Source organism: Malania oleifera, chromosome 1 (genome assembly GCF_029873635.1).
Source record: "Malania oleifera isolate guangnan ecotype guangnan chromosome 1, ASM2987363v1, whole genome shotgun sequence".
NCBI classification, from domain to species: Eukaryota; Viridiplantae; Streptophyta; class Magnoliopsida; order Santalales; family Ximeniaceae; genus Malania; species Malania oleifera.
This window is the reverse complement of record NC_080417.1, coordinates 59,638,067-59,655,371: the sequence shown is the minus strand read 5'-3', so window position 1 is coordinate 59,655,371 and position 17,305 is coordinate 59,638,067. Positions and strand designations below refer to the sequence as shown.

Below are 17,305 nucleotides of genomic sequence, written 5' to 3'. Positions count from 1 at the left end.
AAGAAACTACAATTTTACACTATATTTTGCCATTATCCATACAAATCAAAGTTCAAGATCCAAATGCAGAGTAAAAAATGAGAAATCCAGAAAAAAGAAAAAAAAATGTTTTCTTACTCTTTTTTTTTATATAAATTTAGAAAATTGGGAAACAAGGTGGCATTTTTTTAATTATTTAAAAAATTTTAAAAAAGAAATTTCCACAAGCAAATAGTGCCTAAACTTTTTATTGTTGTTCTTGTTTATATATATATATAATGTTGTAAAATTGAAAAATTAACCAACTTTTTTGTAATTCTTTGGAAATAAAAATGGAAAATAACTATTTTCCACAACTAAATGGACCCTAAAAGATTTCCAAGTAAATGTGAAACTTGCTTCCACTAAAAAATGATAGGAATTCTTACATACCATTAGCCACTGTTTTGCAATAGAGTTCAGCTTCTCTTCCCTTGCAGTGAGAACAGAGAGTTCGATCTGTGTTGCTGATAAAAATAAAAATAAGGAAAAAAAAAAACTTATTTACTCCTAGAATTTACTGGTAAAAACATCAAGCATTACAAAAAAGTGGACACAAGAGAAAACATGGCCTTTTGTGCATAGTTCTTGCAGACTGTAAATTGAGCTTTCCTGTAACTGATCCCAAAAAATGAAAATTTTCTGGTAAACCGCTCAAATTTAACTCAGTGTAGATGATCTTTCGAGAATTAATGTTTTTTGTCCTTTTGTTTGTGTGAGTTCTATTTTGGTTTCACTTATTTATTTATTTTTCAGGTTTTTACCTTTTGGGTGGGAGAGGTGGTGTGCATATACCGTTCATGACCTCACATGGCTAAAAAAAGACAAATGTATATACCAGAGTTGTATTCAGCACAAAGAAACCTTTGATGCAAAAATTACCCATGGCCTTATTAGAGCATAACAAATATTCATTTCCCCTGAGTTGAGACCATTCAGCTTGTTGACAAAAGCAATTGTGTAAATCTTGAAACAATAACAAGAGCTGCAACTATATAGCATATGAATTTCCTCGTCAACATCTGAAGGACCTGAAAACACAAGAATTGATCCTCCCGGCTACTAAAATACCACCACAAACTCATAACCCAATAAAGGAGCATTTCTGATAAATAACACAAGTAGAAATTTTTTTCGTGCATCTTTGAATAAAAACTAGAATCAATGATCGTTCAGTAATTTGCTGTTTTCCCTTTGTGTTTTATTCTACGTTTTGTTTTGGGAGTTTTTTTTGGATTTTCATTACATGGCAGAGGATTGTGCACATCACACATCATCTACCTGAATTAGATTCGTGTAAGGAGACCTCAATTATGCGACCGTTAACACTGGCCTTGTAAGAGGCTAGGAACATTAAATATCTACCTAGTCTGCATGCAGCACAAGGATACCTCAAATGATGTAATCAACTCTTTACCCCTGGACTTGTTAAGAGTAAGACCATTGCTGGCCTTTCTCTAGATGAAAGCATTACAATTCATTGATGGACATGCACAAATTTAAAAACAATGCTTAGCCCTGCAACTTTATAGCATATAAAGTTCTTCCTTATATAAACTTTTGAACACCTGAAAGACAAGAATTATCACTCCATGGTACTTTCTGAAACTTAAGGTCCTAATTTGTACACCATATACGACCCCGTCAAGATCTGTAATCCTGATATGATATAGTTGGACTTTTAGGAAGCATTTTTTTTTTTGGATAGAAAGAGAAATGCATTAACAGGCAGGAAAAGAATTAAAAGGGTGGAGGATAAGAAATCCTCCTAGAAGAAACAAAAAATAATTACAACAAAGCCCCCTCCAATCCCTCTGCAGATTAGACAATGGCATTCCCTGAAAACCTGAAAGAGTGAGCCCAAAAGGAAGCCAAGAAGACAACTCTATCCCAAAGAAGGGTGGAGGGAGTTGTTTTGCCAAAAAAAATTCTAGTGTTCCTTTTGACCACAAAGTCTGAAGCATAGTTATCAAATTGAGATTCGTGTCATTAATTGACATACCAATTTCATGAATCAAGAATCAAATCGAATGGTAAGATTCAATATAAAATTTGAAATTTTTATGCCAAATGACGTGCATGTGTACAACAAACAAAATAGCAAAATACTGAAATTTGAACAAGTATGGATTGATAAATTAAAAGCTTAAAAACTAAGCACCAAGCTAAGAGTTTAAGATATACTGAAAAAAGGTAAGGATTCAAGAAAAAAAATTGAAAAAAAATTAAATTTTATGTTTGTGGTGCAGGTCTAACATATGCATGCTTTTGAAAATAATAATAATAATAAGGGGAGGAATCAAGAAATAATAATAAATGGGCCTTCTCTAACAACTAAAAAAAAGAAAACAAGAAGTAAACAAAAAACATGAACCAAACTGATAAATTTTTTTAAAACTAATATAAAATAACTTAACTCTGGAGAAGACAATCAAAAGCTCACTCACCCTGGTCAACCAGCTTTCTTCTCAATAGAAAATGTGTAGGCTGGTTTCTTCTCTAGGTACAGGTTTTCTTCTCAATGACATCTCAGCAGGAAACAGAGGTGCAAAAAATGAGAAGATCAACAGACTTTTTTCTTCTCTTTTGAACTCACATAAACAACAAATGGGATGCCATCGTCCAAAAAAGAAACGTTTGAAGGCTTTGAGTGGGTTTTGAAGTGGTAGGATCCAACTTGAGCAAGGACAAACTGAATCTTATGGTTCGATCTCTGATTCTATGATTCACTAGGCAAATCTTACGATTCACCTAGGGTTCACATCATTCTGCAATTCACCCATGAGATTTGAATCGATTTTAGCCCTACTTGATATGAATCGTACGATTCGAAAGAATCACATGATTCTAACAACTATGGACCGAAGTAGGGCGAATACAGCACATCTCCATGAGGCCAATAAGGCCAGCCCTTTCCTGCTCCTCCCAAAACCTCCGTATTGCACGAGGAAGCACCATAGACTCACAAAAAACGAAGAACAAAAAGACCCAAAACTGCTTAGCCACCTGTCAATGGAAAAACAATCAGTCAATAGTCTTACTTGAGTCATAACACATAAAGCGGATATCCTCAACTGCAACAAATAATTGGAATTAAGCCCACAAAGGGGCATGAGCGCCCTAATTTTGAAAGGAACCTCCACCTTCCAGATAAAATTATTCAAGGGGAGAACAAGGGCTCGAGGATTTCATAAGCTGAGAGAAGAAAGATTTTGGGGAAAAAGAGCCAGAAATATTGTTAAAATATCAATCCTGAATATCTTTGTAAATAAAATACAAATTAGGAAAATGGGTAATTATGGGATTTGATTTTATTCAATAGGAAATTGTTTCCTTGTTTAGAATAGGTAATCGCATTATATATTGGATTGTACAGAAGAACAAAATAATGAAGAAAAAATATTTTTCAATTGTTTCTTCTTTCATGGTATCAGAGCTAGGGTTTCTTAAACCCAGCTAAACGATGGCTAACAGCAGAGGCTCTACCTCCTCTGCAAACATCACCGGTGACTCAGAAGTTACGTCCGGTGGGGGTACGAATGGATTGGATAACACAGTCTTTCCCCTCTCATTGGAAAAACTAAACGGAAAAAATTTCCGTGAATGGGCTCAGTCCATGAAAGTGATTGAGGGAAAAGGGAAGCTTGGATATCTTACCGGTGAGCGGAGGAAGCCAGACTCTTCCGACGCTGTAGCCCTGCAAAGATGGAGGTCTGAAAACTCCATGGTCACAGCCTAGCTTGTCAACTCGATGCAACCATCAATCGGAAAAATTTATTGTTCTTGTCGACAGCGAAGGAAGTCTGGGAAGCTGTACGTGAGATGTACTCCAATGTCAAAAGCTACTCACAAATCTTCGACATCAAGACCCGATTGTGGCAGATGAGGCAAGGCGAGAGAGGTGTTACCGAGTATTTCATAGAGATGAGTCATCTCTGGCAGGAGCTCGATCTGAGCATCGATGAGGAGTGGGAGTGCTCCGGCGACAGCACTCGATACCGAAGGAGGCTCGAAAACGAGAGGGTCTCCGAGTTTCTTGCCGGCTTGAATCGAGAGCTCGATGACGTGAGGGGACGGATCCTTGGACGGCGACCTCTCCCTTCAACCCGAGAAGTCTTCGCAGAGGTCAGGAGGGAAGAGAACAGGAGGCGGGTGATGCTGCGGCCTCAAAATGGATCCGCTGGGCTGGACCTAACTGTACCTGTATCCACCCAAAAATTAGATGGGCTACACGCTGGGCCGGATGCCTCAGCTCTTATATTAAAAGGCCCAGGGGGACCTAGTCAACGACTGCAAAGAGGAAAAATATGGTGCGAACATTGTCGAAAAACAGGTCATTCAAAAAATACCTGCTGGGAGATTCATGGAAAACCAACAGATTGGAAACCGAGACAATACCAAAAAAATCATGGGTACCAAGCCAGCACTGACGGATCAACTGAAAGATCACAAGGAGAGAACAACAATACCCCGTCTAGAAGTGCATTCAGTCCTGAACAATTGGATCAGTTATATAAGATGATTTCATCAATGCAAACATTGGGTCAGTCTTCCTCTGGTTCCCTGGCTCACCGACGTAATCATCTGTCAGCTTTAAAAACCACATCTTGTTCCAAATGTCCTTGGATAATTGATTCGGGTGCATCCGATCATATGATTGGGTCTTATCAATATTTTTCATCTTACTCACCATATGCTGGGAATTTGAGGGTAAAAATTGCAGATGGCTCTCTCTCACCAGTTGCTCGAAAAGGAAGTATTCGCATATCTGATTCCTTAACTTTACAATCGGTCTTACATGTCCCCAAGTTATCATGCAATCTATTGTCCATTAGTCAGTTAACAAAAGATTCGAATTGTTCCGCTAAATTTGTTTCCTCTCATTGTGTTTTTCAAGACCTATCATCGGGGAAGACGATTGGCACTTCTAAAGTGTATGAGGGACTCTACTACTTTGAGGAGGCAAGTTTGAGTGAACTATGTAATATTGCAATTGTGATTCTGCATCTACTTCTAGAAATAGTGAACTTTTGTTATGGCATTCACAGATGGGTCATCCCAATTTCCACTATTTAAAACGTTTGTTTCCTTCTCTTTGTTCAAATAAAATTCTGAGTTTCAATGTGAAGTATGTGAGCTTGCTAAACATCGTCGTACTTCTTTCCATCATCCATAATAAACCATCTCGCCCATTTGCTATGTTTCACAGTGATGTATGGGGTCCCTCACGTTCCCTAAATCGAACCAATACAAAATGGTTTGTGACTTTTATCGATGATCATGCTCGTCTTTGTTGGGTCTACTTATTGAAAGACAAAACTGAAGTCCTCTCCATTTTCATCAATTTTCATACCATGATTCATACACAGTTCCAGACTCATATTCAGATCCTACGTACTGATAATGGTACGGAATATTTTAATACCATCTTGGGAACTTGTCTTTAAGATAATGAGATTGTTCATCAAAGTTCTTGTGTGGATACCCCTCAACAAAATGGGGTACAAAAAAATAGACATATACTTGAAGTAGCCCGGACATTAGTGTTCACTACCCACATGAAACATTATTTTTAGGGCGATGCCATTTTAATAGCCACACATCGACTCCCTTCCAGCCTCCCACTGAAAATTTTTGGTCGTACTGCCTTTGTTCATGTCCATGCACACCATTGCAATAAATTGGATCCACGTGCCATTAAATGTGTCTTTCTTGGTTATTCACCTACCCAAAAAGGCTACAAATGCTATGATCCGGTCTCAAAATGACTATTCGTTAGTCTTGATGTCACTTTCTTTGAAACCACTCCTTACTTCCCAAAGCCCTGTCTTCAGGGGGAGAAATGGAGTGAAGATCGGTTCTTGGATCCTTTTACTAGTAAATCTGCGGTTACTCCAGTTACTCCATTCCCTGACCCATCTATTGAGTCTTCCATTACGTCCTCCATTACATTACTTCGCGACTTGCCAAACACAACTAAACACTTACCCTCAGGGGGAGATGCGGGAGAGCAAAACAACGCAGACATACTGGTTTACTCAAGAAAGCCGAAAACAAAGGAGAGGGAGAACCTCATACCTGAGGCACCAAGAGCGTTGGAACCGATGATGGCTCCGAATAATCATGAGCCCTCGCCTTATCCTGATCTGGTAATTGAGTCTTCCTCCGATAATTTTGCACTTGATGATATCAATTTACCTATTGCAATCAAAAAACAAACCAGGTCATGTACTCAATACCCTTGGTCGAAATACATGTCTTATAAAAGCTTGTCTACAGAATATCGTGCGTTTGTCTCTAATCTTGACAGGATGCAAATACCAAAAAACATTCAAGAAGCTCTAGAAATACCAAAATGGAGAGAGGTAGTCATGGAAGAAATGCGAGCCCTAGAAAAAAATGGAACTTGGCAGTTGACAGATCTACTGAAAGGGAAGAAGCCAGTGGTTTGCAAATGGGTCTTCATAGTGAAATGTAAATCTGATGGAACAGTTGAAAGATATAAAGCCAGACTTGTTGCAAAAGGCTTTACACAGACCTACGACATTGACTATACTGAGACATTTGCACTAGTGGCAAACTTAAATACAGTTCGGGTTCTCTTATCCCTGGCAGCCAATTTAGATTGGCCACTACAACAACTTGATATTAAAAATGCTTTCTTAAATGGAGAATTGGAAGAGGAAGTTTACATGACTATACCACCAGGATTCAGTAGAACAGGTGAAGAAAACAGAGTGTGTAAATTAAAGAAATCGTTCTATGGCCTCAAACAGTCTCCTAGAGCGTGGTTCGACAGATTCGCAAAGGTACTAAAGAATCAAGGGTATCGACAAGGGCAATCAAACCATACACTATTCTTCCAACATTTGCAGGAGGTAAGAGAACAATCCTAATAGTGTATGTCGATGATATAATTCTTACTGGTGATGATACTATAGAAATGGAGAAATTGAAGAAGGTTCTAGCTACTGAATCTGAAGTTAAAGACTTGGGACAAATGCGGTATTGTTTGGGGATGGAAGTGGCAAGAACGAAAAAGGAAATTAGTGTTTCTCAGCGAAAGTATGTTACCGACCTCCTAGTTTAAACTAGCATGCTAGGGTGCAAACCCAGCGAAACCCTGATAGAAACAGTAAAGAGGGTTGAAAATTGTGGAAAACCAGTAGAAAAGGAGAGGTATCAGAGATTGGTTGGCAAGCTGATCTACCTATCACATACTAGACCAGACATTGCATTTGCAGTCAGTGTAGTAAGTCAAAACATGCATTCACCAAAGGAAGTTCACTTAGATGTTGTATACAAGATCCTTAGATATCTCAAGGGATCCCCGAGAAGAGGACTCTTCTTTAAGAAATGTGAAAGCAAGGAAGTAGAGATCTTTACAGATGCAGATTGGGCAGGATCAGTGGAAGATAGAAGGTCCACCACAGGATATTGTACATTCGTCTAGGGAAATCTCGTAACTTGGAGAAGCAAAAAACAGAATGTGGTGGCTCGTAGTAGTGCTGAAGTTGAATTTAGGGCAGTCGCTCAAGGGATTTGTGAAGGATTGTGGTTACGAAAACTATTGGAGGAATTATGGGTACCGGTGAACCTTCCTATCAAACTCTACAGTGACAATAAGGCAGCTATTAGCATCTCTCTTAATCCAGTCCAACATGACAGGACTAAACATGTGGAGGTAGACAGGCACTGCATCAAAGAAAAAATTGAAGAAGGAATTATATGCATGACTTATGTGCCAACCAAGGAACAAACTGCAGATATCCTCACTAAAGGGTTGGAACGACAGAGCTTTGATGATCTTATTAGCAAGTTGGAGATGATTAATATTTATGATCCAACTTGAGGGGGAGTGTTAAAATATCAATCCTGAATATCTTTGTAAATAAAATACAAATTAGGAAAGTGGGTAATTATGGGGGATTTGATTTTATTCAATAAGAAATTGTTTCCTTGTTTAGAATAGGTAATCGTATTATATATTGGATTGTACAGAAAAACAAAATAATGAAGAAAAATATTTTTCAATCGTTTCTTCTTTCAGGTATCCCCTATCGAAATCCTTGAGTCATCACTTGGAGACAAAAAGAATCCACCACTTGACAAATTGGTCAAATCATCAACCTCTCTCATTGAAATTTCTGAAGAAATGAAAATTAATAGAGACACCACCCCCCAAAGTGTAGAAAGACTTAATTAGGGAATTGTGTAAATTGGACCATCTAAAAAGCAGAGAACAAAAGACTCCAACAAACCCACTCCCACCCTAACATCTTCCCAAAAAACCGAATGAGATTTCCATTTACAACTTGGAAGTGTGCAAGAGGGAATAATAAGTGGGCTACTCAAGAAATGAATTTCCAAGGATTTGTATGAGAAGAATTGCCACTTCCTATAGCATCCCCTCCATTATAATGCAAACTATACTTGTTCTAAGTACCATGTGTTAAAGGAAGTCAACCACCAAGGGGAATCTCCAAACCATTTTCAATCTAGAGAGATGTTTTCAGACATGACATTCCTGAGGCCCAAGCCTCCTTCAGACTTGGGACTTCTATAACTCTATTCTTGCTAACAAGATGATCCCTATTACCCTCCCCAGCACCAGACCACAAAAGGTCGCACATATTCCTCCCAAAAGATAGAATAAATGGGACTACTCAAAAGAATATCATTAATAAAAGCAACACGACCTCCTACAAATCAATAAGATCTCTTCCAACCCCCCTCCCCAACCTGCTACTCACTCTCTCCACCATGAGTCCTACAATGAGGAGGAATTAGGGTTGCCTCCAAGATGGAGGCCTAAATAAGTCGAAGGCCACTATGAAATGGTGCAACATTGCCACGAGCTAAGTCAACCCAGCCTCCTAACTCAAACCTACCTAAATCGATACCTACCACCCCAATCTTAAGACAAAATATTCTTGGAACATTTTAGTAAGGTAAGAACCTTCCAAAATTTCATAGCACTCTCTTCGAGAAAGAGAAGTGTCATCAGAAAATTGAAGATGGGACACTACAACCTCCTTCTTGCCTACTTTAAGGCCACGAATGACATTAAGACCCTAAGCATGTTGATTAGCCCATTCAACATGCCCACAACAAGGGTGCATAAAAATAGGGAAAGAGAACCCCCTTGTCTCAATCCCTATGAAGCCTTGAATTGATCTCTAGTTTGGCCATTCACAATAATGTACATTGTCGCTGAGGATAAACACCCTTTTCCCACTTCCTTCAAACCCCTCTGAAACCCTTCTAAGCCAACACTTGGTCCAAGAAACTTCAACTCACCATGTCATAGGCTTTTTTAGAGTCTAGTTTTAGCAAGACTAACCTCCCTCCTATCCTCCTCACATCCTCACCACTTCACTAGCAACTAGGACCATAGTCTTAAATTCCCACGAAATTGTCAAAATTTTTTATTTCCATCACCCTTGAAATCAAAATGGCAATCAAGTTCTATTTTCTGTCTCAAAAAATTTCTTTTAAAATCTCAACAAAACATTCAAAATTTATCTAAGTGTCAAACGTCTAGCCAAACTTGTTGAACTTTCAAATATAGAATGAAATTTTCTTGGAATTAAAATGTGAGATTTCAAAGAAAAGTGAAATTTCTCTGTTGATTTATCTTATTTTTTATTAATTTTTTTTTTTTTACAAGGGCTTTTGAAGTTATATGAAAAATTAAACTTGGATATTAGCAACAACGTATTATTTAACCATTCATGTCTAAATTATCCTTATTTAAAAAAATAAATAAATAAGGCAGCCCGATGCACGAACCTGGTATGTGGGATCCATGAAAGGGGTGAACCACAATGGGTCTATATTACGTAGTCTTACCTTGCATTTTTGCAAGAAACTGTTTCCATGCCTCTAACCTGTGACCTCCAAGTCACATGGCGACAACTTTACTGTTGTGCCTAGGCTCTAATAAAATTATCTTTATTTATAATAATAAATAACATTTGACTGATTTATGAATTTCATTCATATTAATGTGATTACTACACATGATATGAAAAATATTGCACTCCATACAAAACATAAATGCATTTAATTTACAACATATTAGTCCTCAAACTTACATTTGTATGTCTATTAATCATTCCTAAAGTTCCATGAAAGTTTTCCATGCTTTACTACTAATTTATGTCATTTTTTCAAATTGAAATCGAATTAAAAATTTCTATTCAAATGATACTTTTGGACCTTCAAAATTTTAGTTGAAATCAAAATTTAAGACCTTGACTAGAAAAAAATCCAAAATCTATCCTTAATGAAGGCGGATTGTTCTAGAGTTAGTGTCCTCCGTAACACCTCCAAAGCCTCTTAAATAAAACATTAGCAAGGATTTTTCTAAAAACTAGTAACCAAGCTAATTAGTAAAAAATGTCATACCCTCTTAGAGAACACCTTCTTAGGGACTTGAGAAATAAATGTGGAGTTTACATTCTTCCCCACAACCCCATTCCCATAAAGCTTATGGAAAAAATCCATTAAATCGTCTTGAATTACCGCCCAACTATTTTGAAAGAAAGCCAAGGTGAAGCCGTCAAGGCTTGGGCCTTATCTCTATCCATTTCAAACACTAACCCCTACCCTCCTCTATTTCAGAAGGCCTTTCTAGCTAGCAAGGTTTACATTGCAAGGACTCTAATTAGAACCTCCTATCGATATTCGTAATTACATGTTCGTGCAACTCTCGGTGTACAACATCCTATAGATATCCATAATTTCCTCCCTAACTTGTTTAGAGCCCGAAACCACATCTAATTCCCCAACTTTATAGAAGGCTTATTATGGTAAATGCCTTTTGGCCCGAGTATGCAAAAAATTAGTAAATATGGTGGGGTTAGGTTCCAAGAAGTTGTATATCGAATCATGTCTCAAGATCCAAATAGGGGCAATATTACAACCTCAAAGAATATGAGCATCCTCTGTCCAACAAAGAATCAAGGACATAAGGTTCAAATGCCTTCTAGCATTGTAGAAATCAGCAATGATTTGCAGAGATATTCTCCAATATGTTCAACCTACACAATAATCAAAAACAAGAAGATGAAGTAATCTCCTGCAATCAAGACTCATAAAACACCAATGCAAAGAGATCTTCTTGAGTTTCTATGAGATATGTCCAAATATGCCATTCACCTCAAGTATGCTTCAAATATTTGACACTTGCTTTGAGGTTGTTTTATGATCCTCTTCATGGTCCACACTACATTGATAAGTAGAAATGCCCCACACAACAACCCATGACAACATAAGCCCCCAACATATTGCACAGTTGACTCTTCAAATAGTTAAATGTGATAACTCAAATAGATCCAAATAATCTATATACTGGCTCCAGATCTATCCTTGCATGTCACAGAAATGAGCAAAAAGGATACTATGAGTTAAATTAGTGGAAGTAGATCAATTTAAACTAATATAGAACCAAAAGTTCCCAAAACATTAGCCAGACTCAATAATTATGTAACAAAGTGGGTACTTGAAATTTTAACTATATTCAGAAACACAAAAAGAAACTGTTAATTAAGTTATTATGAGCATTTTGAAAATGTGGGACATCAATCATGTAGGTCCAGGAGCCAAACTTTAATATTTAACTTCAGCTGGCACGGCCGAGCCCAATTAAGTAATACAACTTAATTCAGCTCTATATGTCCACATATTTTGTTAAAATAATGGGCTATCATGTTTTTCCTCTTTGCTTCATCTTGTTTTGGTTCAAGCTTGCCTTACCCTCATAGCACCATCAACTTGAACAAAAACCTACGTGCTATCGTTTGTGCTTTCATTCTGGGACTAGAATAGAAAAAAGTAGCTTGCGAGTATTGTGTAATCCAACAATATTATTCGATTGATTGTCATTAGTAGCATAAAATTTCTAGAACCAAAGGGTAATTACTGTAGTATTTTTAGTCGTTTGTCATTACCTTTTAGTTTCAGCCACCGGTCTTGTTGTTGTTGTTGTTGTTATTATTGTCATTGTTATTATTGTTACTGTTGTTGTTATTGTTATTGTATGCTTTAGATTTTTTTTTTAATGCATTGTATTGTTTGTGTGGTTTCTTTTAGTTGTAGGATGTGATTTAGAAACTTGTCCATGTGAAACAAGTATGTAAAGAAAAAAAAAAAAAGAATCCTCATATGTGTACTTTGCTTGTGTAACACAAATTATCTTTGTACACACAGCCAGTTCCAAGCCCGGATAAAGGAGGAGTGTTGTGTTAGGTAGTTGACAGTCAACGTAAAACTTTGTCAAATCTTATTATCATAAATTCTCACCAAATTCACCTAGGTGAAAGGAACAGACCGGGTCATTATAGAAGGGCGAGGGTGATGTCGGATGAGAAGCGGCTATTTGGATGGATCATTTTGACCCAATTAGGAGGCCTACGTCAAAGAATAGGGTGAATGGTTTATTGGGTTTGAAACTTATATGTGCTTAGTTATTTAGTTTAAGTATGCGTGTGTAGTTTGTTTGTATTAGGATTATTTATGTTGGGGACTTGTTTGTAGTAATTGTGTATTCAAGGGGTATGTGCGTAATCTCATGTGTTAGGCATTCTTATAAATAGTGTGTGAAAGCCATGATGTAGGCAGTTGTTGATAAATTTGAATTGAAGTGAATGTGAGTTCCCCATTGGTATCTCATCCCTCCTCCCTTCTCCTTCCTTTCTTCTAATTTCTCCATGGCTGCAGAACCTTGATGCTTCCCCTGGGTCGTTTGGTATCAGAGCCCAACTTCGATTCTTCATTCTTCCATTTCAATCCCCTCATCATTCCCTTCTCTCTTCTCTTCTGCCCTGTTCTTCTCCCCCTCTCTTCTTTTCTTCTTCTAATTTTCTCTCTCAATTCTCTCTATTTTTGATTTCTTCTCTTCTCCTTTTTCGCAGTTCTGATCTCCCGCTCCGTCCCTAATCCTTTGCTGCCCAGCAGTCTTCTGCCCTCTTGCTTCTTCTCTGTTTCTCTTCTCCTTCTTTTCTTCTTCATCTCTTTAATTCTCTCTTATAACTCTCTCAACTATCTTTCTCATTTCTGAATTTTGTGGCTGTCTCTTGGCAGTTTTTGTCCAGCAACTCCTCCAACATCCCATCTACTTCTTCTTTTCTTTCATTCAGTTTCTTAACTCTCTCTCCCCCCCCCCCCCCCTATATATATATATCTGAATTTCAATTTTCTAAAAAAAAAAAAAAAAAAAGCAATTCTGCAATTTCTAAACTTTTCAGAAATCTCAGTCGTATCCCCAAATCTCAAACATCCGTTTCCAGCAACCATCCTGCAACACCACCCACACCATGAGTCCCCCGAAACCCTTCCCCTCAAAATTTCATCGCCATTCAACCACTGGAGGAACCCCACGAGCCGGCCAAAATTTCTCCAGCCATCGGCACTTCAAAAACCCTGATCTCTTGTGTTTTTCTCATCACACCACTACCACAAAAAACTCCTCATCCCCTGATCTCCCCTCGACCAAAGTTTCATCGCCGGAGGCGTCTCACCAGCAGCGCACATGCTCTATGTGCCGATGACCCGTGACTAGAAACCTTCCACAGTTTTCTGCAATTTCTAGTCTCGTGAAAAATTGCTTCAGCCACGAGATTTTGGATTTTCTCCACGATATTTTGATCTACAAGGAGATATCTTTTTGTGGACACTACATATTGCCAGCAAGCACGATAATTTTGGCACAAAACTATGAAATTGCCGCTGCCAGCATAAAAAATCAGGTTTTTTTTGCTGCATTTGTGAGTTTGCTAGTGAATTTGTTTCATTCCTGTGTGATACTCTGAATTAAAGGTGACATGAAGATTGTTCTTAAGTAAATGAAAGTGAATTTTGTGATTTGCTTCATATAATTGCATCATGATGACCAATGTTGAATTGTCTGCAAAGGTGGAGTTGTTATCCGGTAGGGTAAAAAATACAGAACATGCTTTGGAGACTATTACTAGTGCTTTTAATAGGCTAACAACCCGAAGTTGTAGCCTTAGGTAAAAGGCCCATGGAATTTCCTACTGAACAAGATGGTGGAATTGGTGCTGTCGCTCATGCTTTTGAGTTGTGTGAAGGCTGAAATAATCATTTGAGTAAGGGAATTAAACTAGAAATCTCAGATTTTAATAGTGATGGTTCTCCTGATGAATTTGATGATTGGGTGATTCTTTGGAGTACTATTTCTGATGGTGTGACATGAATGAGGCTAGAAAGTTGTACTTCACTAAATCAAAATTGAAGGGAACTGCTTGAATTTGGCGAATTAAACAAAGGGAGATTTTAGAAGGAGGTTTGGTGAGATTACAACGTGGGATGAGATCAGCAAGCCATGCAGAAGCAATTTGTGCCTCCCAATTATCAGCAGCATGTTCATCTCCAGTTCTTTGATTTGAGGCAAGAAGAAAAGATAGTTATAGAGTATTTGGCTACTTGTGTTGATATAGAATGGGAGGAGGACATTATGATATCATTGTACAGAAAAGGGTTGAAGCCAGCTATTGCCTCCAAACTTGCTGTATGTCATCTCATTACAGTTGAGGATGCAGCACAGGTTGCCACTCAGACTGAGGAGGAGATGCAATGCAATCCTCTTAGAGCTACATCAGCCCTTTGCTTTGAGAAGAGTACCAGTGGAGTTGTATGAGAGAAGACAATTGAGCAATTGGGTAAAAGTGTTCAGAGTCTTCAAACTAATACCTCTTGGAAGACTTCAGAGCATTCTAGAACAGCTTATAAGAGCCAACCATCACTCAAATGCTTTAAATGTCAAGGTTTTGGACATCGAGCTGCACAATATCCTAACCAATTCATGGTTGTTGCAGAAAAAGAAGAAGAAGAAGATGATGATACTCAAGTAGTTGAAGTTGAAACAAAATTCTAAGTGACTTAAATGATGATGGCAATTTGAAAACTTGTTTAGTGCTTGACGTATGCTCTCTTCCCAAAAGGTTGAAGAGACAGAGGATTGGAAACAGACTGACGCTTTCAAAATCAAGTGGTACTTGTACTTTGGTTATTCATCTTGGTAGTTGTACAAATCTAATTTTTGAAGAAGCTGTGAAGAGGTTAAATTAGGAAGTTGAGCCTCATCCTGAACCATACAAAAATGCTTGGTTGAATAATACCAGCTTGAGGGTCCATGATCGCAGCTTACTGGCCTTTTAAGATTGGTTCCATTCTAAAGACAATACAATGTGATACCATATGGTTATTTGGAAGGAAGGTGAAGCATGACAGACATGAGAATTCTTATTCCCTCACCATCGACAACAAGAAGTACAAGTTCATGCCATCACCAATTCTTCCACTCATCAAGTTTAAGCGTACTGCCGATTCCTTTCTTATGAAATGAGATGACTCTATTCATGGTGATGGAGTCCTTGGTACTTTCCCGTCGAGTTCTTTTTCGGAAGGAGGGAATTGATGGAGGATGAGAAGCGACTATTTGGCTGGATCATTTCGACCCAATTAGGAGGACAACGTCAAAGAATAGGGTGAATGGTTTATTGGGTCCGAAACCCAAGTGTGCATAATTAAGCATCAAAGGGCTAATAAGTTAGCACAAGAAACTTATATTAGATTAGCAAATGGGAATATAGGGGCCCTTATGGGGAAAAGTATGGAAATAGTGGAAATATTGTTTAGACAAAAAATTAACTTAATTTGCCTTCAAAAGATGATCTGGGTACGAGAGATAGCTAGAGAAATTGAAAATTTAGGATTTAAAGTTTGGTAGACAAAAAATTAACTTAATTTGCCCTTAAAAAGATGATCTGGGTACGAGAGATAGCTAGAGAAATTGAAAATTTACGATTTAAAGTTTGGTACACTGGTAAATAGAAATATAAAAAGAAGGGTGGAAATTATCGTAGACAAAGGCTTAAAAAATAATGTAGTAGATGTTAAAAAATAGGGGATAGAATCACGATAACTTTAGGCTTGGAGATAGTGAACATCATTAGTGTGTATGCTCCCTATATAGGCTTAGCAGAAAATCTTAAAAGACAATTTTGGGAAGATATGGATAGTATTTTACAAGGGATACTAACGTTTGAAAAGACATTCATAGAAGATGATTTGAATGGAGACATTGGAAAGGATAATATAGGTTATGAGAGAATACATGGAGGCCATGGATATGGAGATAAAAATAAGGCCGGTGATACAATCTTAGATTTTGCCTTGTCTTACGATTTGGATATATTGAATACTTGCTTTCTAAAAAGAAAACTTTCAAGAGTGGGTCTAATATAATCCAAATGGATTTCTTCTTAACCAAGAATGAGAATCGTCTATCTTGTACGGATTGTAAAGCTATCCCAAGTGAAAGTTTGGCCACACAACATAGAGTCCTAGTATTAGATATACATACTAAAAAATGGAAGAGAATGAGTAATATAAATCAACACAAGAGGACAAGATGGGGTAGGTTGAAGGGAGATGATATAGTAAAATTCAAAGATAAATGATCAAGGAGTGTGATTGGACAATAGCGGGTAAGGTAGATGCAAATACTATTTAGAGTACAATAGCGGGTAAGGTAGATGCAAATACTATTTAGAGTAAAAATGGCTAATTCTATTGTAAGGATAGCAAAAGAGATTTTAGGTGAGTTCATAGGAAGATACTTGGGTAGTAAAGAAAGTTGTTGGTGGGATCAAGAAGTCTAAAAAACTGTTAAGACAAAAAAACATTAGTATAAAATATAAAAAATCGTAGAAATAAAGAAAATCTTGAAAAATATAAAGAGGTGAGAAAAAAAGCAAAAAAGAATATTAGCGAAGCTAAACATAAAGCTTACCATACTTTCTATACTAGAATAGATACGAAAGAGGAAGAAAAAGACATTTATAAACTTGCTAAAGCTAGAGAAAGAAAATGCAAAGATTTAGGTGATGTAAAATGCATAAAGAACGACAATGATAATGTCTTAGTTAGAGAAGAAGACATAAAAGAGAGGTGGTGAAGATATTTTGATAAGTTCCTTAATCAAAACCAAAATGAAAGATTGAAGTTGGAAGTGACAAATGAGAAGCCTAAAAATAGGAGATTTATTCGCAAAATTAGAGTCCTTGAAGTTAAGATGGCATTAAAAAGATGAAAAGTGGGAAATCTATAGGACCAAATAAAATACCAATTGAAGTTTAAAAATGTTTAGGGGATAAAGAAAATATTTGGTTAACTAATTTAACACTATTATAAAAACCAAGAAAATGTCAAAAGAATGGAGGAAAAGTATGTTAGTACCTTTATACAAAAACAAAGGCGA

The 17,305-nt window shown here is 37.3% G+C and overlaps 1 protein-coding gene across 1 annotated transcript in view; it reads right to left on the bottom strand.

The window, feature by feature from the left end:
* LOC131150783 (DNA polymerase delta catalytic subunit) overlaps positions 1–17,305 on the bottom strand; it is a 136,719-nt gene that overhangs the window by 1,499 nt on the left and 117,915 nt on the right. Inside the window, exon 28 of the mRNA XM_058101742.1 lies at positions 412–485. Within this exon, the coding sequence (XP_057957725.1) occupies positions 412–485 (74 nt within the window). The remainder of the gene's footprint in view (positions 1–411; positions 486–17,305) is intronic.